The sequence below is a fragment of the Columba livia genome, chromosome 2, assembly GCF_036013475.1.
Source record: "Columba livia isolate bColLiv1 breed racing homer chromosome 2, bColLiv1.pat.W.v2, whole genome shotgun sequence".
In the NCBI taxonomy this organism is placed as follows: Eukaryota; Metazoa; Chordata; class Aves; order Columbiformes; family Columbidae; genus Columba; species Columba livia.
In genome coordinates this window covers 26679132-26702767 of record NC_088603.1, presented here as the reverse complement: position 1 = coordinate 26702767, position 23636 = coordinate 26679132, and the positions used below count along the sequence as shown (strand labels likewise).

General features: G+C 40.2%; 1 protein-coding gene and 1 long non-coding RNA gene across 11 annotated transcripts in view; both read left to right on the top strand.

Annotated features, from left to right (window-relative positions):
- The first annotated feature begins 2149 nt into the window (after positions 1-2149).
- Positions 2150-23636, top strand: part of SGCE (sarcoglycan epsilon) — a 34207-nt gene continuing 12720 nt past the window's right edge. For 2 of the 10 annotated variants that reach the window (XM_065051101.1, XM_065051103.1), the window contains exons 1-6: positions 2429-2624; positions 12114-12218; positions 16160-16282; positions 18923-19080; positions 21601-21673; positions 22493-22691. In XM_065051101.1, the coding sequence (XP_064907173.1) occupies positions 2450-2624; positions 12114-12218; positions 16160-16282; positions 18923-19080; positions 21601-21673; positions 22493-22691 (833 nt within the window). In that variant the 5' untranslated portion in view covers positions 2429-2449. Of the gene's footprint in view, positions 2625-12113; positions 12219-16159; positions 16283-18922; positions 19081-21600; positions 21674-22492; positions 22692-23636 lie in introns of all 10 variants that reach the window. The other 8 variants (XM_065051111.1, XM_065051106.1, XM_065051104.1 and 5 more) reach the window with 8 other exon arrangements.
- On the top strand, positions 12985-15717 carry LOC135578435 (uncharacterized). The gene is made up of 3 exons (XR_010470019.1): positions 12985-13115; positions 13496-13540; positions 15585-15717. It is a non-coding gene; the product is annotated as an uncharacterized LOC135578435 (long non-coding RNA).

Sequence of the window (23636 nt, the reverse complement as noted above, 5' to 3'; positions counted from 1 at the left end):
AAGATCTCAAGATGATAATACTTGGAAAGAAAATAGTAATTAATAAGCTAATGACAGTACAGATGTTTACGAAAATCAGACACTCCACTAGCATAACAATTATTGTTGGAAAACTACCAGTATCCTCATTCATTACTCTAAACATCACCATCACAGGATGAGCTGGCTATTTGAGATCATTATGGTACAGCTGCATCTGCATGGCTTTGTACGCTTCCACAAGGGAATGAATTAAAAAATCACATATATTCAGAGTGGAGGGAGGACTACTCAAAATTGTAAAGTGCCGTGGAACAGAAGAGTACTTCCAGATAGAGGTAAATGAAGGACATTTATTTCTGCTCTTAAGTATCTATGTAGTCAAATAAAAAATGTGAATATATTCTGAAAGAAGGTCTCAGTGGAAAGAGAATAAAAAAATCTTTTATCTGGGATAATGAACTGGCTGACTAAAACACTGGAGTATTTTGCACCTTAATGTCAGGCAGAACTTCTATACTGAAGAGCCTCTAACTATGTAAAGTTCCCCTTCATGAGATGGTTTAATGGAAATTTAGAGCTGAAACAAGACTAAAGCCAGATAGGGTAAAGTCTTCTACAGTTGTATTTTTTCCCCTGCTTATAAAGAGTTTAATAAGGTCAATACAATTTGAGTAAGCCAGGTTATATTTCTTCCTTCCAAACCCCAAACACATACAATTATTCTTAGTTTTCACAAATGCATTTGGCTCGTGAGAGTGGAAATGTGTATGAAATTTCATGAGAAATCAAAATTCTGTATGCAGAACAAAGGAAAGAAGGTCATTTGCACAGATAATGAAAGACTTACTGCAATTCGCAAATATCAAACATGACAATACACCAGAAGGAGAAAAATAGAAAACAGATTTATTGAGCTGGGGCTTTAGTTGTGGAACATAAAAAAACCCCCAAATTTCAACTGCATTCCATGCAATTCCAAGCAAATATTTCACAGAAACTCCCCATCCAAGTCTTGTCCCTATTCAAATGTACTTCTTTGCTAGCCTATACAGCAAAACATTTACAAAGTATTTGTCAAAAAAACATACCCTCACATGGATAACTGCCCTAAGATACTGCAACTATAAATAATGAGTTTATCAAACCTATTAAATAATACATAAAATCAGGCATGGCTTTAGATGAGGTTCTATAGGTAGCTCAAGTACAGGGACTACTCTTATATATACCATATACAAAGGTGAGACAGTGTAGCTCGCTAAAAGAAAATGCTGTACTTACATAGCACTGCGTCTTAAGTGGTTACATATGACATACACATCCACCTACCCGCAAAATACATCGCTACTGCCAAGAAGTGTATTTGACAATATTCTTCCGTCCTACAGAGGGGGATTTGCTTCCACAGCAGAGCAAATACTGTCATGGCTTTTGGGCTACGCCACAGACGTTAAACGGCAGTCAAAATCAGTAATTAGTCCAGAAAGCATAATGCAGCTGCTGTGAAGTGAGGCAGCATGGAATGGTCAGAGCTGGCTTAGGAAATCGGGGCCGCAGAGCCGCAGGACGGCAGTGCCAGAGGGGCGCCAGGTCCCCGTGTGCACAGGAGCCCGGAGCTCAGACCCCCACCATTCCCCCCTGCCACCCCACTCACAACTCTGCTATCCAGTTTCCCTGAAAATAATACAGGGTCTTATACAATTTTTGCTCCAGAAGTTGCTTACTTTTTTACACATGTAGCTGCCCGGACACTATTTAAATTGACTTGTTTAATGAACTGTAACTAGGACTTATTTTTGGATTAGGGTTTATATTTGGAGCATCCTTTAAAATCCTGAAAAATCATGCTAGGACTTATTTTCGGGGTAGGTCTTATTTTTTGGGAACAGGGTAGTTGCAGGTGCAATTGCAGAATGTTTGGGAAACAAACAACTTTGGCTGTAAAGGCACAATAGGGATATAGACTTAAACCAGGGTAAGATGTCCACAAAACTGATGCTGCAAGGACTGCAGCCGTGACGTCCTCCAAGAGCACAGGACACCCGCGTACACCAGACAAGCTGTGAGGTGTCGTGTCCTGCTGCTGGTGTCCTAGTTTCGGGGCAGGGCGAGGCAGGCAGCGGGGGCACAGCCGCTGCCCCCTTCCCCACCCGGCGCAGCACCAGCGCCTCCTGCACTGCCGCTTCGTTCCCGCCGGGTGGGCACCGCGGAAAACGCCGAGCCCCGGCAGGTCAGCAGGAGGTACCGCCTCGCCCCGGCAAGTCAGTCAGCCAGCCGACCCTTCCTTCAGGGGAAACGGCTCCCGCAGCCTCCGCCCCCCAGAACCCCTCACCGGGTAGGATGGCACCCGGACCGCTCCCCGCTCCCCCTCCAACATGGCGGCCGCTGTGGTGCGGCGGGCGGCTCCTCCCGGCATGCCCCGCGGGGCAGCGCTCTGCCAGGAGCTCGGCGGGGCGGGGCGGGGAGGATGCTGCGGCCGCCGCGGGGCGAGGCGGCACCGGCGGCCCCGCACGGCGCGGTGCGGAGGATGCGGCGGCGGTGGCGGCAGCAGCAGCAGGCGGAGGAGCGGGGAGCGATGCGGTGCTGCGCGGCGGGGCCCTGGCCGCACAGCGGGGGTGCCCTCACCACCCTCCTGCTGACAGGTCGGTCACGGCGGCGTCTCACCGCGGTAAAGGGGGTACGGGCCTCGCCGGTAGCCGCCGGCCCGCGCCGCGGTGCCCCCTCTCCTGTGGGCTTCGTGTCGCCCCCACCCCGCCTTGCCCTGAGGCTGCGGTTCGCTGTGCCCCTCTCCCCGCTCCGTATCCCCCTTGGTGCGGGGTCCGAGCTGCCCCGCATCCATCCCCGGGGCGGCTCCAGCGGCTTCCCGGCGCGGCGGAGGCACCCCCAAGGCGGCGCAGGGGTGGGGGCCCGCCCGCCCCTCGCCTCTCCCCCTGCGGAGGGCACCGCTGCAGCCCGCCCCTCCCAGCGCGGCAGGGAGCGCCCCGAGCCCGGCGGGGCCCGAGCTGAGGGAGCCCGGCTGCGGCGGCGGCGGCCGGGCTGTGGAGCGGGTTTGCGGGCAGGGCGCGGGAGCCAGGCCCGGCCGAGGGCCGCCGGGTGGTGGGGGCGGCTGTTCTCCCGGGGATGTGGCCGGGCCGGGCCGGGCGGCTGGGCCCGCTGCTCTCATCCCCTCGGTGGACCTGACGGGCTGATGCCTGTACCGAGGGCTGGGCTATTTTGAATACAGTGGTATCTTTCGTACCCCCTCTCCCCTCGAAATTTATTTTCTAGCTTGACCACTTAATCAAACTATATCGTAATTAAGTCTGAAGAAAAAGTCTTAATTCTGCTCTCTAATGCATGTAAATAATAGCTGTCATGCAGCAAGCGGGTTTCACACCCATGAGGCTGTTCACAGTGAAATACTTTAAATGGGTAACAGCAGCAGCCCAGACATGAATGCCTTTGTGAGACTATTCCTCCTTAAGAACAAGTTAAGAGCAATAAATCTGTTTCTTTAGCTTATTTTGTGACGTGAGATGTCAGTGATATGTCATTCAAAAGCTAACAATTTGCTCAGTTTCTTCTTGAGTAACGTCTAGATACACTTCTTTATAGGATACTGACAACAGAAGTGATGTGAAGTGTTGGAAATATTAGAGATGCAAATAGCACCTAAACCTTAAGCTGTTCAATGTGAGGATAAAACTCGGCATTTGTTAGATGCAAGATACTGCTTTCTCCTGATGTGGAAATTCTTCTGGCTTCTTCCATCTCCTTTTCTCAAGACCGGTTGTGGGATAGCAACCAGGAAAGAGTGAGGACAGTCTGAGGATAAGCTTTTGGTATGAACTATGATATTATGTTTAGAAAAGTTCAACTGAAACTATCTTCTAGAAGCCGAGTTGTGGGCTACATGCTAAAGGAAGCGATCTTAAGGTTTTTTTAGTGTTAACATTTCCAGATTAAATTCAGACTTTTTAAAGTTTGGTTTAGTTGGAGTTCATTAGTTAAAACAGCAGAATACATGGCTTGAGACTGATGTAAAAAAGGAAGCATAAACGAAGTTCAGTTAAGGTCTCTTAAGTGTTATCTATGTAACATCTGGGGGACAGTGAATGGGAGGATGCTTATGTCCTGTCTGGTGACCAGCAATAGGACATGAAGAAATGGTATGGTGACTGAACTGCTTCCCTGGGCAGCCTGTTCCAATGCCTGACCACCCTTTCTGTGAAGAAACTTTTCCTAATATCCAATCTGGACCTTGCCTGGTGCAACTTGAGGCCATTTCCTCTTGTCCTATCACTTGCTACTGGGGTGAAGAGACCAACACCCTCCATGCTACAACTTCCTTTCAGGTAGTTGTAGACAGCAATAAGGTCTCCCCTCAGCCTCCTTTTCTCCAGGATAAACTGCCCCAGTTCCCTTAGCTGCTCCTCATCAGGCTTGTTCTCCAGTCGCCCTTCTCTGCCTTTGTTGCCCTTCTCTGCGCTCTCTCCAGCACCTCAATGCCTTTCTTGTAATGAGAGACCCAAAACTGAACATAGTATTCAAGTTGTGGCCTCACCAGTGCTGAGTACAGGCGGATGATCCCTTCCCTAGGCCTGCTGACCACACTATTCTTGATGCACACCAGGATGCTGTTGGCCTTTTTGGCCCCCTGGGCGCACTGCTGGCTCGTGTTCAGCCGGCTGTCAGTCAGCACCCCCAGATCCCTCTCTGCCAGGCGGCTTTCCAGCCACTCTTCCCCAAGCCTGTAGCGCTGCCTGGGGTTGTTGTGACCCAAGTGCAGGACCCAGCACTTGCCCTTGTTAAACCTCACACAACTGGCCTCAGCCCAACGATCCAGCCAGTCCAGATCCCTCTGTATGGCCTTCCTACCCTCCAGCAGATCAACACTCCCACCCAACTTGATGTTGTCTGCAAGCTTACTGAGGGTACACTCAATCCCCTTGTCCAGATCATTGATAAAGAGATTAAACAGAACTGGCCCAAATACTGAGCCCTGGGGAGCACCACTTGTGACCGGCTGCCAGCTGGATTTGACTCCATGACCATGTGAAAGAACTTCCAAACTGGACTGCAGGCTCTGAGACGAGCCACAGCCTTGCGTAAATGTCCTTTCTTTTGAATCTTGTTCTTAAATAGCCTCTCTGGTATTGAAGCATTACTTAGCCAGGCAAAAGGCATCTTACAGACAAAACGGAACATGAGAAGTAGCACAAGATCTGCGAATAGTTTTGAGTTCTCTTCCACTAGTAGACATGAGGTTTTCCCCTTTCTGTTTTAGCACTTGATCTACAGAAGAAACTTGATTTGTGTTTTTTGCACTTCTTAAAGATGTATGAAACATACACTTAAAGGCTTTTTGGAGGAGGCTGCTTACTGTCAGAATTCCAGGTTGTTGTGACTCTCACACCCCACACCTCCATGGCAAAACAATAACTCAAAATCCAGGGATTTCAAGAGACTTAAGAGTTTAAAGGGTGTAAGAGTGATATCAGAAGTCCAACATTTGCTCCTAGATGGCCAATGTAGTACTCAAATAGAAGGCATTGACTCAAACACTAGCCGATAATGATTTTCTACAGTGCCAGAAAAAATGGGAATTGACATTATTATGAGGTTTTAAGGTTAAGCTTTTCTGAGACAACCTAGGTGGTTTTCTTTGACTTCAGCTCTCACAGTAATAGACACAGTAGAAGTTTGTTAGACTAAACTAGTAGAGAAGTTTGCCATAGAATTTGGCAGAACAATGAGCTGCCACCATATTCTGCTTCTGCAGAGAGAGTGGTCATTAAAGAGTTGCTTGAATGATTGTGGCCATTTTGTGGTTATTACCAGGTATTTCTGCACTTGAAAGAATGAGTTGTCAGTGCCCATATTTTCCCTGGAACGCCTGTTTGCCCCTGAATAGGAAATCATAGAGCAACTGAGTCATATTCTCCCTTCCCTATAAAGAGGTCAAAATGGAGAAGCAGCTCACTAGTTCTCATTTCAGAAGATGTGATTATGTGGTCACATTAGTTTGTCATAAAGCAGTGTTGCTGCCAGAAGACATTCTTGTGCCCTTCCACAGCTAGGCATTTTTCACCACCTCCCTTGTGGGGGCTGAAATAACTCGTACAGTGATACTGTGAATTGGGTCATCTGTCTGAAAACTGCCCACAAACGGAATTGTTCACTGAAATCAGTTTACTGACAAGGACTAGCACAGGATGATTTACACTGGTGTGCTAGTTGGCCAAGAATGTGCTGAGAATCCCTCCTTTCATCAGGGCTGCAAACATAGGCTAGTATGAAACAACTGTGAAATTGCGGACTAGGACGGATATTCAGGAGACTGAACTAAATACCTGCACTTTTCCTGCTCTTCGCAGCAGAAGTGCTATTGGCAATACTCTGCTTCTCAGCTGCACCAAACAGAGGGAGAGAGAATGTTTCACAGATGATCTGCTCTTTCAGTGTTTCCAAACTAATATTGTAGCCTGCTTGCCCTGTTTTCTTTTGTGGGTGCAACCATTAGGGCAAAGTATCAGTTTTTATTCACACAGGGCTCTGAATCTCTGCCTCTGAAGATGGCACCTGTCAAGTCTTTGTACTAATCTGACCCAGATCAATAAATAAAATCTATTGCCAGTAAGTACTTGCTTGAATAAGTAATTCTTGGAATGAAAAGCTAGCCATTCCATTAGTATGCTTTTCATTATAAAAGCATGTTATTTATAGGTAGTATAGTTTACATGGAGACAGCTTAGAGATTTTAAAGCCAGATAATAAGAAGTTAGCTTTATAGCATTAAATCATTTTCTATATGTAACTTTAAGTATGTAAAGACAAACTACTTTTTGGTCTTTCATATTTGGTTTGTTTTTTGGGTTTTTTTTAGGTTTGGTTAGAAGTTCATTAGATTACTTATCATGGTTTAACCCCAGGCAGCAACTAAGCCCCACACAGCCACTGTGCCCCAGTGGGATGGGGGAGAGAATCGGAAGGTTAAAAGTGAGAAAACTCATGGGTGGAGATAAAGACAGTTTAATAGGTAAAACAAAAGCTGCACACCAAAGCAAAGCAAGGGGTTGATTCACTCCTTTCCATTGGCAGGCAGGTGTTCAACCATCTCCAGGAAAGCCAGGCTCTATCATGTGTTATGGTTACTTGGGAAGCCAAACAGCATCTCTCCAAAAGTCTCCCCTTGCTTCTTCTGTTTGCAGTTTTATATGCTCAGCATGACATCCTATGATAGGGAATATCCCTTTGGCCAATCTGCGTCAGCTGTCCCAGCTGTGTCCCCTCCCAGCTTCTTGTGCATCTCCAGCCTCCTCCCTGGAAAGTTCTTGACTTGGTATAAACATTGCTTGGCAACAACCAAAACATCAGTGTATTACCAGCATTCTTCTCATACCAAATCCAAAACACAGCACTATACCAGCTGTTAGGAAGAAAATTAACTCTGTCCCAGCCAAAACCAGGATAGTATTTAAGGAGTTACTGTCACCAAATTAGAACTCTTTAGATGAAAGATTGTTTGCAATCAAACTAAGGAGAATAAATTTCAAACCTAGGCAAGAATATATGTTTTCATATAGCTTTTGGGCTCTTCTTGAATAGGTGTTGATAACTTTAGAGCAGACGCTGTCAGTGTAGAGTGCCTTCTTTTGGCAGAGCTCTAGAGGAAAGGAGGGAGGTGGTAGTTTTGATTACTTCCACAGGAATTTGAAAGAAACAGAGGAGCCAAGAAACCAGTGAACATATTAGTTTCCCTCCAAATTATTCAAACTGCTTTTCAAGCAAGTAGTAGCAAGAAGTGGTAGAACCAATAAGTGCTCTAACTCAAGAAAAGCTTTTACATTACTGTCTTGCTGAAGTGTTTTCAGATTGAGAGCTGAAGGTACACATAAGTACTGATAAGTATTGCTGTGTTGGAATTAGCAGGAACTTGTTACGCTCATGGAAAGTATACATTCTTTTGTTAACAGCATAGTTATGGGGCTCATTATGTAATACTAAAAAAAAATAGTTTACCTAGACTGTGTCTAAGTGTTACAATTGCAACACTAACCACCAAAAATTCCTGTAGTCTTTTAAATCAATTGCCACCTCAGAAATTTGGAATATAATTGCAGGGACACTCTGACAATTAATATTAAGAGATGACAGGAGTATAGGGGGCACCTTGGAACAGTTGGCTTACAGGGGGACCTGGCCATACCTTGTGGTTACACCGTGGGTTTGGGGCTGGACCTCAGGAACTAGCAGTTTTTCTCCTCGCCTTCATGGAAAAGCTGATCTAATTAAGTTCTCTTGTCAGGTCTGCAGTAGGAGGGAGAATGGTGGTGGGTAAATGTTACTATTAATAAAGCATAAGGTTTTTGTTCACCCAGTGAGACTAACAAAATGTATTATTCAGTTACTTTTCTCAGATGATCTTTGAGAAATATTCAGGTGTTATAGTAATCAGTGGATGGCACAGAAACAGGTAGAAAACCATTACTTACTGAACAAAGTTGAGTGAGTATAGAGCTTAGAAACATTTCTGTGTTTGATTTGAACTTTCACATAATAAATGGAGTGCAGAGTGACCTGAGCAATCCACAGTGGTCATCTAGCACAAATTAATTCTTGTTTCTTATGTAGTAGCTGTGGTTGAAGAGGATCGTAGCTGTTAGAAAATACCCTATCTCAATGTGAATTTCTACTGAGAGAATCGTGTTTAGTCCATAATGAATTTCTAAAATGATGATTGCTTATACTGCTCATTAGCTAAGAACAAGGGGTGGGGGGGCTGGGAGAGGAGGGAGAGTAGGTGCAGGTGCAGCTCCTGCCTCCAGTAGCAGGCAATGTGACCCGGAGGGCAGATGTCTCTGTGCAGGTATCCGTGGATCCTCAGGAACTGCCGGGGTACAAGCTCTGACTTGAACTTTGGGCTGAGCACCTCGATGCAGATGGCTGCTTGACGAATGGTTTGTTGTAACTCAGTTTCTGGTTGTTCTGTATAAAAATAATATAAATATAGTTTATATTTATAAAACAGCACAAATATAATTAAAGAAAAATGAAAAATATTAGTTTAAGGGAAATAAAAAAAAGGACTAATTAAAGAAAATATAAAAGAAGACACTGTATTTGTACTTCACCTGGGCACGTTTAAGGCTCAGGCAGGGAACTGTGAGCTGCTCCTGCTGTTACAAGCATTGGTGGGTGCTCCAGCAGCTGTGGCAACATATATAACAAACTGAAGACCCTGACACTGTTAACATTTTTTTCAGTGAGAGTTACAAAGCTTATTAAATTAATTCTAAATTGTCTCTTTGATAAAATGCGTAGTTTGAATCTCTGCATTCTGTAGTATAAAGCCTCTTTTGTCATCCTTTAATCGTATTCACAGATCTTCCCTGAGCCTTCTTCATGTTGTCACTATGCTACTTGAAGGCTCCGTGTAGGTACTAGACACAGCATTTGAACAGTGATCATATATGTGTCGAGGACAAAAATAAAATCTTCCTACTTTTCTTTCATGTTGCTGTTTACATATCAGCTGTTCTAGCCAGTCTTCTGCTGAAAGCTTCTGTTCAACCAGTTGTTACCAGACATATCTCCCTGTTTTTTTGTCAAATTTCAGCATCCCTGAAGTGTGTGCTCTTTGTAATATGCATATGGCATGCTGCCTTTGTTCCTGGGTATGCATTTACATTTTATTCTATTGAAGTGCCCATCACTGATCACCTTTTTACCAAACAACATAGACTGCTCTGTGCTAATGGCTTGTCATCTCCATTATTTATCTATCTCCCTGCCTTTGTTTTTGCCTTCAAATTTTATTAGCATATGTTGTACATCCAGGTCATTTTATATATATATATAGTATATATGTATATATGAAGTCACATTGCGTAAGGCCAGTGCCAGAAGCTTGTGAGGCCCACTAGAAATCTAAAAAATTAACTATCCAGTAGTTCTGTTCTCTTGCTTGAAACTGCCGCTCCTGTGGTGAAAGCTGTTGAATGGGCAGTGTGCTCCTGAATTATTTCATTGCACACCTGTCATTTGAAATAAAATAGGTGGTGACAAATATTTATATTAAAACGCCACAGTGTAAACTCTAGGATCTAAAATCAGGCACACTGGTTGCGTTTCCGTTTCCCCTGTGAAATGCAGCGTAGGGTGAAGAGGTGGACACATAACCTCTTTAATCCCCACCCCTAAACCTAGCACAACTTTGAACCTAAATCAAAGATGTTTACTGATTGTTTATATTTAAAAATACATCTTGGAACCTGTTTTCTTTTTTTATTCGATTTAAATATGCTAGGATGATTTTGTGTCTAGTTTCTCAGAGTGCTATGTGATATGCTGCCTATCTAAGGGTAACACATCATTATTGCTATTTTTGTCAGAAAAAAACTTGTGGGCTCATCAAAAGTGTCAGAAAAGATGCATTAAATGCTTGTTGACTGTGATAATACTCTTATCCATTTAATAATTCAGTAATCAAATCTTGTATTAATTATTTTCCTTGGTGCTGGTTTGTAGCTGACAAGCCTTTGATGGCCCAGCTCATCCTGTTGAAATATTAGAACAACTTTATTTTACCTTTCTGCATTCTCTTGAGTGTTCCAAGAATTACAAAAAATTTGCACTAAAGGTCGTATGCAGTGCTGATTTGAATAATCCCTAGGATGGTATTATGTTAAGACTTGCAATGTGTGCAGATCAATTCAGCAGGGAGAAAGTTGTCCATCTTGCAAGACAGATGCAGAACAGTGGATGCAAATAATAAATTTTTTTTCAATCAGATCCTTTGAGTATATTGAAAATCTAAAGAAACTTAACAGAAATTCATAATTTAGAAATGTTATTTTGTTGGTATGATAATTTGAACATGGAATATTTTTGTTACATTTCATCCTCAATTCAGTTTTAGGTGTTTTGAGTAAATTATCATTAATAAATGCCTCACATGCATAGATTATTTGTGTATTGTGACTACTGCTTAAACCAGATCTGTTTGGCCTCCTAAATTGTGTTTGGAGAATGCGATATCAGTAATGCAATAGCTGACCAGTGTAACTGTGTCAGCAGAAGTTTCCACAGATGTTTAAGCTTCTGGTGTAAATGATACTTGTATAGTTGGAGTGTTTGCCAGTAAGTGTTGGTTTCTTCCTGCAGACTGATGTATCTGAATGCAAGTACTGCTACTTGTTTGATACCATGCTTTTTACAAGGAAGTTAAGATGCTGATAACATCTTTTAACTGGGGTCTGACATGAGTTCTTGCTCTCAAACTATTTCAAAGGAAAGACTGTTTATTACAGCCACATTCCCCTTCCTAGCATCTGACTGCAGTTCCTTCCCTCTACACTTTCAGTTGACACGTAGCTCTACAAACAGCTGATATATCTATTATTCACCACAGATGAAAGGGAACAAAAGAACAAAAAGTGGGAGGTGAGGAGCGGGCTTTCTTGGCAGTTCTGCTACTGGTGAAATGGAGTTTTTCTGTCAGCTCCACAGCTGCTGTCTGTCTCTTATAATCATTTGCTCCTCACCACATTTAAACCTTCTTGCACCTTCAGCTGCACTGATCCAGCTGTTTCCAAGCTGTGTTCTGGCTGCGTGGGATGAACACAACTGGTTCTTTTTTCAGAACTGATTATTGGTTATGCCTGCAAGGCAAAGTGGCCAGCCCCATGTGTCTTTATATAAGCAAAGCATCTTTGTATAAGCAAAGCTGTTCTCTTGATTATGTTGCTTTCCTTACTTTGGCCAAAATATACTATGCCAATGAAAGCAACTTTAGATATGTCTTTACCTGTGTATGTGGTTTTGCAGGTGAAAATATATTTATCACAGAATGCTCTTCATCATCTTTATTATCAGTATAATTAGGTCAGCAGTAGTGTCTGCAGAGGTTTAAGCATTTATTGTAAACTTAGTCTGTTTGGAAAAATGAGTGTCAAAAAGGTGACTCTTGGAAAGATTATTATGTGTTTATACATTCAAATCAAATGTCACCATTTTTTTTAACCTGAGGCTCCTAAACTTTGACTAAAACCAAAACCTGGTTTAGAAGGCATCTGATCCCATCTGATACTTGTTTTTTGGAAGTCTGTTGACCTGACTAATTTTTTTTGCATTTGTTTTGTTCTGAAAAGCTTTTTTGTTAAGCTCTGCTGATGGCAATAATGGAACAGTTAACTGGAAGACTAAGCAAGCCCACAGTTATATTATCAGCAGAAAAAAGGCTGTTGAGAAGAATGGTGAGTTTAGGTTGTAAATTTAAATCCCATGTTGGTTCAGTCAAATCTGCTTTTAATATTACTCTTGCTTTTTCAGTCATGTCCTTGTTTTAGGAATAAGGTGCTATTTCAAGGTAAGTAATTTGGAAAATTTTACATCTCTTCAGTCAGTTCAAAAACATTCACAGGGCTGCGTGTTTTTGTGAGTCTTCCCCAACTTTTCCTGTTCCTGCAGCTTTGCTTGAAATAATGGCTGTGCATATACCTAATATTGCACATTTTCTTATCACAGCTGGTTGCTTTGAAATACCTCTGCAGTTCGCTTACTACAATAACTTGTCTGTAACAATTTAAAATATCTTTTCATATACTGATGTAAAAAGACTATTTTACTGTCGTTTATGCAAGTACACACAGAATATTGTAGCTAGTGTACACTAGCTGAGAAGAGGCTTTGCACTGATTACCCATCCAGGCAGGCAACCTGGATTGGACCCCAAATCAAGTTATTTTTGGGATTGCACTTCATCTGCTAAAAATCAATGGAGAGAGAACCCATTGAAAGTCACGGAAAAAATTTCAAGGGTGTGTTTTTTTTCTGAAGGTCGTCAACGTACAGGCTTCAACCAACATAGTAAATAATCTGAAATTTCTGGAAACGGGTCATCTGCTCCATGCTGGAGGTTGATACAGTCCCAGCTGTACCCATGTTCAAGACCTACAAGAAGAATGGCTGGGACAGTTTCTTGATATGTTTAAAAAAGAATAATGCATGTTTTCCAGCCTTCAGTTCCCAGTTAATCTACTTCTTTCTCAGTCTCCAGAACTTCTAAACTTTCTGCACAGATATGTCTTGGGATCTACAGAAAGTCCTCCAGGAGATCTGGAAACAAGAAGGAAGAAAACGGTGGTGTCGAGGTAGCTGATACTATCTTTTTTTTTTTTTTTGATCTGTTAGGATCCTATGTAGTGAAGATTTTTAATTTCCCATGGTTAGTTTTACAAAAGCCTTTAACAGTCCCAGAGATTTTATTTGCCAGAGGGAATTTGCCCAAGCAATTCACACCTGGCAGTCTGCTGTATCAGACTAGTATCTAGAAGTTGGTAAGTATATTCGGTTTCATCCCTAGATCACCTAAGATGATAACACATTCGTCTCCAGTCTCAGGCAGTCTTATGAAAATAATTGTGGGTTTTAAAAGCTTCTGAAGAAAACAGTATTTCACTGATTTCATTATTGAAAAGCAGTGGTTGCTGTAGTGGGCTGAAGACTCATCATATTTCTTCTGATTTTGAAGGATCTTCATAGGAAAAAAAGAAGGAGGCTTCTCTGACAAGTGGGGGTGAGAACTTTTGAGTTCTAAATCTCCGTACTTGTGTCATTACAATGGTTCTGTCATAATAGGATAAAACAGATTTGTTTTGTTTTGTTTTGTTTTCCTTCTGAGAGGCATTTTTAGACTTCCACCAAGATCACTGGTTATATCTGCATGAAATCCTTATTGGCATGCTTACTTCAACAACAGAGAACATCTCATTACTAGGCATGGACAGGTGTTCAGTGGTGGCTATAGATTTCCTCTAACAGGCAAAAGCAATAGGTTATATGTTTGTGTTTTGTTTTGTTTTGTTTTTCAGTAACTGCTGATTCTGTTATCCTTCCTGTCTAAGATTATTGCTTATGGAGAAAATATACATTACCTTTTCACTGTATTTCCTGTTTGAAATGGATTCTTATTGTATAGTCAAAGCATCAAAAATGGTCTATATTCTAGATATTTGACACATTTTCAGCCAGCCACTGTATATTTGTCGGCTTTTCTGCTTATGTTATAAATGTCTTCTTTCAGATTTTCTTGAAAATATTTTAAAGGAAATTAATTAGTTTCCTTGCTCTATTTACAGTTCATTCATAGAAGTGTGTAAGATTTTTGGGTCATCAACTTACTAATTTTAATTATACAAATCAGATAGCTATGTTACTGTACTTAAATCAAGTCTACATGATTAAAATTACAGTAACTGGTTTATTAACCACACAAAATTGTAATAAACTATTTCAACTTCAGGATTAGTTTTAATTTTATCTTTATGGTAAAATTATTAGAAAGATATTCTGTTCACTACTGTGTTAAAAAAGGTTTCCAAAAGTGGTGAAAAGCAGCTGCTGTAGAATTTGATCAGTAGTATGTCCAGGGCTTGAGACTATTAATTCTGCAACATCAGGCTTGAAGATTGGGAAATGTGTAACTAAATGTAGAGGTCCGCATTACAGATGTCTGCACCTCCTCTCGGCTGCCTCTGCAGTCACTGCAGATCTGGTTTGTGCAGTCAGGAATCTGGGACATGATTCATCTCGTTTTACAGGAGAAATCAAATTAATCAACCCAGAGAAGTGTCTGTTTCTTCTCCACTGACTATAAAAGGAGCCTGACTAGCTCAGTGGTGGATGTTGTTTCTGTAGGCATCTAAAATTAGGTGAGATAGATTCCACACGGAGTACGTGGTTCAAGGAACGGAATGTCTGTGATTAATGCCTAATTAGCAGTGGCTGTTTAAGCACATCTCAAGTAAGAAGGTTGGTATAGTGATACGGGTGGAGAAATTACACCAGGATGAGAAAATTACGTGAAGTTGGTCCACATTTCAAATGTATCTTGCTTACATCTTTCAAATGTATCTTGATCCAAGTGTTGAAATGAGCCCTTTTATCTTCTATGAATTTGTTCCCAAGAGTTTGTTACAATACAGACTCTGAAATCTCTTTCTGAGTCGCTCTTCCCAATGAGAGTTTCCCCCATGCTGTATGGCCTGTAACCTTTCTTTGGAGATAGGACTTCTTATAGGTTCTTTCACTTTAGCAAGCAGGGCAGGTAGCTGTGTGTCTCTGTATCTGTGACTTATCGTCTGTATGTACCACTTGTGTAATCCTCATCTCATTGACAAAATTTACCAGCAATGATTGATTCTTTCAGTAGTAATATGGAATAGCAAAATGACTTATGACCAGTCCCATTAAGACATAATGAGAAATGGTATTCTCCATTTATACTTAAATTTTGAAACTTGTTGATAAAGTGGTTTATTATCCATTTAATTTATAGTAAAGATTTTTTTATTCTTCTAATTCATGCGTTATACCTAAATAAGATTTGCCTTTATCAGCTAAATTTGTAACTCCATAAAAATAGCATATTGCTTTGATATATACTGGTGATTCTGAATTGTTTCCTTTAGGTTTTTAATTCTGAGTCCTGTAAAATATGGCTTCATTTTTTGTTTTCGGAATGAGTGATACCTGACTGGCCTATAATTACTCATGTCCTTCTGTTTTATCCTTCAATACAAGCACATCTTCAGTAATGAGCTCTCTAACCAAATTTTTAGATATAAATTATCTGAACGTGCTGATCTAAGAAAGTCGAGCTTTAAGAACTTGTAGAAATCCTCAGCTGAAGTTAATCACTTTGTCCTTTTCTGCACAAGAGCTGAAAAATCTGCCAATTCCATTCAGTGAGGAATCCGTACCACCAGTTGGTAAGATTCCTCTGTATTCCTCATGTTCCTTATTTATATGTAAAATATCAAGAAAATATGATTGTATCATGAATGTTTTTTTTTTATGTGATATTACAAATAAACCAACTATAAAATTACAATAGCCTTCCTTGTTTTTTTTTAATTGCAAAAAAAATGAAGAGCTTGTACAACTTCTGCAATCAATCCTAACCCATTTTGTTTATTGCAATGTTGAAGGGACCCTGTTGGGCAAAGCGAGGGTTTGCTCTGCCGTCTGTTCTTATATCTATGCAACCTTTTAAAAAACTTATTAACAGTTATCTAATATTTGTTGCTTTCCTTTTCCCAGATGCCCGCATTGCCATTGAAATGCATGCTGTATTATCTAGAGCATGTCTCACTTTTGCTTTTTTCTGTCTCTTATCTTTCCTTCTGCATTTCAGTGTACACGATTCTGTCTAAGGTGCACTCTGATCGGAATGTATACCCTTCTGCTGGAGTTCTTTTTGTTCATGTTTTGGAGAGAGAATACTTTAAGGGGGAATTTCCTCCTTACCCAAAGCCTGGTATGGGATGCTACCCACTTTTGCTTTAAACACGAAATTGTGAAAGTTTAATAATTGTTAAAAATGCCATTTATCTGATCACTGCTTCAGACATAGTATGTATATGAAAGAGCACTTTGAAAGCATATAATAAGCTTCAGACAAAATAGAAGATTAAATCAAATATGAGACTACATAATGATGTTTTCTTCAATTTTAAACAAATATTCATTTGAATTCAGCCGCCTTCTTATATTTAGGAACAGTTTAATGTTAGTAAGCTGTTTGTTTTTAGAGAAAGAGCTGTGATTTCCTAAGGTTAAAGCTAAGGGATTGATCATTGACAGATTAGAATATGTGTAAGCAACCTGGGGGTTGGAAGAGAGAGTATTCTGCCCCACATGCTTATCAACAATGAAAGGGAATATATATGTATATACAGGCAAGAAAAGGAATAAATATATAAATGTATCCTATTCATCTAAGTATAACTATGCTGTTTTCCTATGAAAATGGGAAAAACCTATAATACGTATACAGTGCACAGATAATCAAAACCTGTTTAATTAATAAGCTTTTGAATTTATTTGAGAGTACTATTTTCAGAGCTCACGTTAAAGAAAAAAGGAAGCTTCTGTTAGCATTGGTTAAATTTTGTCATGAATAAACCCAAATGTTTTAAAATTGAAAACTGAATTGAAAACTGAAAAATTGATGTTTTTCCTGACGTGTAAACCTGAGTCTTCCTTTCATGTAACAGTGACTGGCAGAGTGAAGTTTGTCTCAGTCCCCAGTTTTCTCCTGGTTTTGCCACACAGATGGAGGGAACCTGGAAATTTTACTAATGATGGATTGTCTTTCAAGTCCTTACAGCCCCATCCTGTGTTGACAATCACGTGATTCAAAGGCAGCATGAATTTAGTCTCACGTCCTGCTGAAATTTCTGTACCCATAGACGATTGCGATCATAGAAATTCACTGAAGGCGAGATGTTACCATGGTCCTTTTATTTTTGTCTGCTGTGCTGGATCATTAGCGTGGCCTACCTTGATGAAGGGCAAACCAGAATGTGCCACAGGTGGCTTTCACGGTTTCCCCCAGAATAGTTTGTGATGCTGGGAATTTTATTCAGAATGCAATAGGTTAGATTACTGGGACGTCCCTAGGGAATCAGAGAATGCCAGGGATTGCAAGGGACCTCGAAAGATCATCCAGTCCAATCCCCCTGCCGGAGCAGGAACACCTGGATGAGGTTACACAGGAATGTGTCCAGGCAGGTTTTGAATGTCTCCAGAGTAGGAGACTCCAAAACCCCCCTGGGCACCCTGTTCCAGTGCTCTGTCACCCTCACTGAGAAGTTTCTTCTCATATTTAAGTGGAACCTCCTCCGTTCCACTTTGTATCCTTTGCCACTTATCCTACCATTGGTTGTCACCAAGAAGAGCCTGGCTCCATCCTCCTGACACTCACCCTTTACATATTTATGGGCATTAATGAGGTCACCCCTCAGTCTCCTCCAAGCTAAAGAGCCCCAGCTCCCTCAGCCTTTTCTCGTAAGGGAGATGCTCCACTCCCTTCATCATCTTTGTGGCTCTTTGTGGAAGTTGCGTTACACCCTGGTGCTGGTTTGGGGTGGTTCTGGTCCCTCTTACTTACAGCCAGATGTGTAAGTGTGGACCTGAAAACTAGTTAGCCCTTGGCCACCGGTCTCTGGAGGAGATGTCAGCCCTTCTTTATTCGCTGGGCTCAGTTTCTGCCTTCTGTGCCAGCCTGCTTGTCATCTTCTCTTGTCACCTGCCCTACGATGGCTGCTATTGCCATTTCAGAGACCAGCTGGAGGAGTGCAGTGCAGCGGTGCCTGCGCAGGCTCAGAGGGATTTGCCCAAGTTCTGTGCCTCAGCTGCAAGGTACTTATGCCTCAGGGGTGAGTATCTGGTAGTGTTGAGGCACACCTGAATTCACTTAGAAAAGCTAAAGTAAACTGAAGTAAAATCCAGACATTTGTAAAAGTGGTGATAAGAACCACGAGAACTGTTGTACTGGTTTGACTTGAGGGACTTTTAGAGATTGCATCTGGACCATTGCGTTTAGTAGCTATCAGTGGACCAGGAATGTCTGGTCCTTTTTTGAATTATTTTGTTCCCTAAAGAAAAAGCTACTGCCAGCTGTTGGTGCTGAAGACCTGTGTGTCTGTCCTGATGCTAACAGAAGCTTTCAGGCATTGATGGTTACTCTTCACAGTAAGCCCTCCCAGGTACATTTGGTCTCTGGAGCCATTATCAAAAACATGAATAAAATAAAGGTTTTGGGGAATTACAGAACTGAGACCTTTGTGCTTTTGTCGGTGAGGAGGTTAGATGCTTCAGTTCTAGGTGGAATTAAGCTCTCAAAATCAGACCTACTAGTTAAGGAGCATGAGCTGTACCAGTACATTCATCTCTGCAACTGGTTTACACTTTTCAGATATTGATTTCTTAATACTTACAAGTTTTAAGTAAGAGTTCACATATATCTGGTATGGTAAAGGTTAGCAATTTTTGTTTTTGGAAAGGTTTTGCAAACATAACTGGAAGTCAGAACAAGACTTTCTAGTGGAAACGTCAAAATCAAAGCATATAAATGTTTTCTTGTAAATATTCTAATACAGTGTTTCTTATTTAGGTGAAATAAGTAATGATCCTATAACATTTAATACCAATTTAATGGGTTACCCTGACAGACCGGGATGGCTACGCTATATACAAAGGACACCATACAGTGATGGAGTGCTGTATGGCTCACCAACTGTAGAAAATGTGGGCAAACCAACCATCATTGAGGTATTTTCTTTCAAAAGTTCAAAAATATGTGTTTTGGTTTAGAGTATAAGATTCAGTACTGTCAACAAGTATTGCCTCTTATTTTTGAAAAGTTAATTACAATAATAACAAAAATCTTGTAAGACGGGAACTTGTGACATTAACATTTAGTCTTAGGTACCATTATATCCTCTTTTGAAAGAAAGCCAAGTTGTGTGACATTTCATGTTTTAAGGTATAACTAGTAAAAAGGAATAACCACTTAATATTCCTAGTTGCAATGCCTTTTGATTCTTGCCCTTCATCTTTCTAAAAGGCATTTTATTTCAGTAAATTATGAATATATTAAAGTTTTATTCAAAATGCAGGGCTAAAAAACCTTTGTAAACTACTGTACTTGAAGAACAGATTAATTCTGAACTTTGTAATATTCAACGCTAAATATGTGTCAGACTCTTGCCCACTGGAAAACATAGTGTTCAGTCAATAAGCAAGTTTGGTTTTATTTTTTAAATTAAGTTGCCTTTCATCAAATGTTCCCTGGTTCATTATTCATGTTTATTGATAGATTTTATTTTAATTAACCCTTCCATTTATTTAATTCTGTTCATACAAGTTTAACAATGACAAACCCCACTACTTTATTTTTGACAATTAGCTACACAAATGTTTAAAAGCACTAGTTATTAATTGAGCAGTGATTGAAAGGTAAAAAGGACTGTGTATTCTGCCATGTATGTCACAGACAGCAAACTGAATCGGACACTGTGTGCTCATTCACAGTATTCAGGAGAAATCTGCTCATTAACTTGCTCCAGCCATTTTGCTGCTTCAGCAGCACATTTGTCTTAAGTTCTTGATGAGTTTTTTTTTTTTTCCTAAATTGCATTTCATATAATTTTTCTGCCTCAAGGATGACATCTCTAAATGTTAAGTTGTACTGTAGATAATTTCTCCCATGCTTAGTTTTATATACGTGATTCAGTTTTGATTTCAGCAGGACTCATCACATCTGTAAAATTAATCATGTGCAGAAGTATTTGCAGACTCTGCTTAGCTTTCTGTAGAGGAAACCATTATTTAAAATTGCCCTTTTTTAAATGGTACATGCTTTTAGATACTAGGATCTATATCAAGATCTCCATTCTAAGCATGACCCCAAGCCTGTATTGAACTAAATCTTGCCTAGCATACAATTTAATTCCTTGCAGCCCAACTCTCAGATGTGGCTTTTGAATTAATTCTTTAGTATGTGAGGAGGTCAGATTGCATTTGATCCACTTCCCAGTGCCATCTGAGAAGAGCAGCTGCATATTCTATTAATTTTATAGTGGAATTGTTACATTATGTAAGATATAATTGTGTCAGGTAAGCTTTTCCCACCACTCTTAAATGAACCTGCAGAAGATATTCCAGGGCAATTTTCCTTTTCATTTACAGTCCTTAAAATACAACATCTGTTTCTTTTGTTTATTTAATAATCAACGTCACAATACTTTGTAGCTGGTTGCTGAGAGGCAATGTGTTTGTCACTATTATTGCTACTCCTCTGCCTCTCCTTCACCCCTGAAAGGAATGAGCTAAAGTTTAAAATTAGGAAGAAAATTTGTATTTTTCAGTTTGTTTCATGAAATATTCTCACTTTTCAGGGAAAAAAAAAAAGTATTGAAATTTATACATAATTATTGCTGATATCCAGCCTCATTCTGTATTTCCTATGAGTGAGCACTTAATTGTAGTACAACTTACTAGACTACAGTCACCTCTGAGGAGCAGCCACTTGTGAGCATTTCAGGCATCCTGTACATTTAAACTATAAGATTGGTATCCTTGGGTAATTTGATTACGAAGGCATAGGTTTCTAAAAATAAGTCATCAATGCTGTATCTGCCTACGAGTTTGCAGTTCCCCTACAGTTACAGATTCCAGTGGTTGCTGTTTTTTTTAGATTACTTGTGTTGGAGCAATGCTTGTGAATCTGTTCATGGAGTGTCACTTCACTGGGGCTACTGCTAAAACTAAACCCCAGCCCCAAAGATTAGAATTGCTGGGATCCCGACACTCCTTTAAATATCTCTGTCTTGGTTCGTTCTCTCAGAGTGATCAATGAATGTAGATCTTCCAGTATTGATGGAGGGGAGTTGGAGAGTGGGCAGGGAAGTGGAGAAGCTGGTCTTCACGTGTGGTGGTTCCTAACTCAAAGACAGCAGAAAACAAAGAATATACGTGTATGGCAGAATGCTTTTATCTGGACCAAAATATATTATTTTCACACGTATCCCCTGGATAATTGTATTTGGCTATCGGCTGGTCGAGAAAATTCTGGTATCCTGACCTGAAGGCGGTACTGCATCAAATAAATCGACCTTACCTTTCAAACTTTATATTAATGAATGAATGTTCATACTTTTCAAAATAAAGAGGCAAGGTGCTTAAAGGTGAGAAGTATTTCTAAATTATCAGTTTCATTTTCTTTGATGTTTTATTTACCTGATTTTCATATTTGCATTGTTGGTTTGCAATCATGTCTTTTCACTCCAGATCACTGCATACAACAGGCGTACCTTTGAGACAGCAAGGCATAATTTGATCATTAATATAATGTCAGCAGAAGGTATGTACAGAAAAGAGCTTCTCTTGTTTTTAACTGAATAAGCAAAATCATCTTATGGGCTCCTGTTCTTTTAAAATTAAAAAAAATATAATAAAATAGTTGTCTGGTGTTCAAGCCAAATGCAGGGGCACAAAGGGGAAGCAAGAGAATTTTCCCTCCTTTGATTCAATTTGTTATTTTTATCCAGATTGTTTGTATCAGGCAGAACTGTTATTCCTCATTTGCAAAAAAAGTTCTGTTTCCCTTTTATAAAAAATTAATTTGAATTTTTTCCTGTCTTTTCAAATAGACCTTAGGTGGAGGATTTTACTCTTTTTCTGCATGTTGTTCATTTTTCTTAGTTCTGCGTGTTCTTTATGCAGAGAACAATTGTATAGGTGGATTCTGAAAACAACAGATTATGGCATATATGGATATCCTTAAAATTAGTTATTTTCATTATATTTATGTATTTACAATCTGGCAGGTTGGAATCCATTGTCACTGCAGGTCAGTTTTGACCCCCAAATTCGCATGAATGTAATTTTATCTGTTTAATGAAGATTTACCAGCTGAGACTCTTTTACTCTAGTCTGCTCCTTCATCTCCCAGTTGTTTTATAAATAGCCAATGGTTATCAGCTGAAGTGTTCATAACAGCTAACGGTACTAACTATTTCATTAAACATAATCACATTAGGTTCAAAATGACCTAATTCAAATACATGAGTTTTGGAAAGGTGTATCAATCTTGAAGGGGTATTACGTTAACCATTACTTCAAATTCTTCGTTATGGAGCCTTTATTTAAGGCAAAACTCTTCCTTTCTCATCACAAATAGATTTTCCTTTACCGTATCAAGCGGAGTTCTTCATAAGGAATATGAACGTAGAAGAAATGTTGGCCAGTGAAGTTCTTGGCGACTTTCTGGGAGCAGTGAAGAATGTGTGGCAGCCAGAACGCTTGAACGCTATCAACATTACTTCAGCCCTCGACCGGGGAGGGAGGGTTCCGCTTCCCATTAATGACATGAAGGAGGGGTAAGCACGTGTGTCACTCGGATGTTTTTGCTTTACTCGTTTTGTTACTGAAAAACACAATATTTTTTCAGGTTTTCTAGAAATTTGCAATTATTCTTTTATATTTTGGAATTAGGTATGAAAAGTTTACTGATGTTCCAAGCCCCCATTATACCATGGGTTTATTGTGCTAGATGCCGTTTCAATGGGCAACAGTTTCTATATATTGATTTTAAAATCCATTAACTATAAAACAGTTGGTAGTAAATACGCTGATTTTGTAATTCCAGTCTTACTTCTGACTAGTCATTTAGCATGATTTTCAAGTATTTAATAGTTCCCAATTCCAAAAACTTGAAATTTTGAAACAAGGTGTGATAGATCGTAGGTTACAAAGACACTTGGATTTCCAAGAGTGTTTTGCATATAACAGTGTCATTTGTAGCTGTAATCTCATTTAGTGAAATTTAGTTAAGTGCTTCAGAAGCACTGTGGACTTTCATGTGAAAGTGATTGATAAGCTGAAGTATCTGGGGAATTTAGGTTATTGAGTGTAAACTGCACTCTTTCTTTCCATTTGTGATTCATAACCATAAATTCTGCTCTGAAATATGATGCTTCACTTAGAAACTAATAAGGACTTAGTTTTTTCAAAATACCATTGTGGTAGTGCTTTTCCCTGACAACAATAAAGATGCCTAGTTATTTTTAGATATTTATTTTAGCGCTAAATAATATTGAAGAAAGGGCTGAGGGTTCAAAATCTGTGATGTGTGTATAAAATAATGCTGTTTCAGAGCCCTTTTGTGCATCTGGAGTTTCTGAGCACATCTAAGGAATGAAAGTGACTTCTATACTAATCGGAGTAATAGCAGAGCCACTTATATTAAGTGGCTACATATGTGGCCACATTTGAAACGTTTATTTAGGTAGTACCTAATATACCAAATATAAACCAGGACCTGA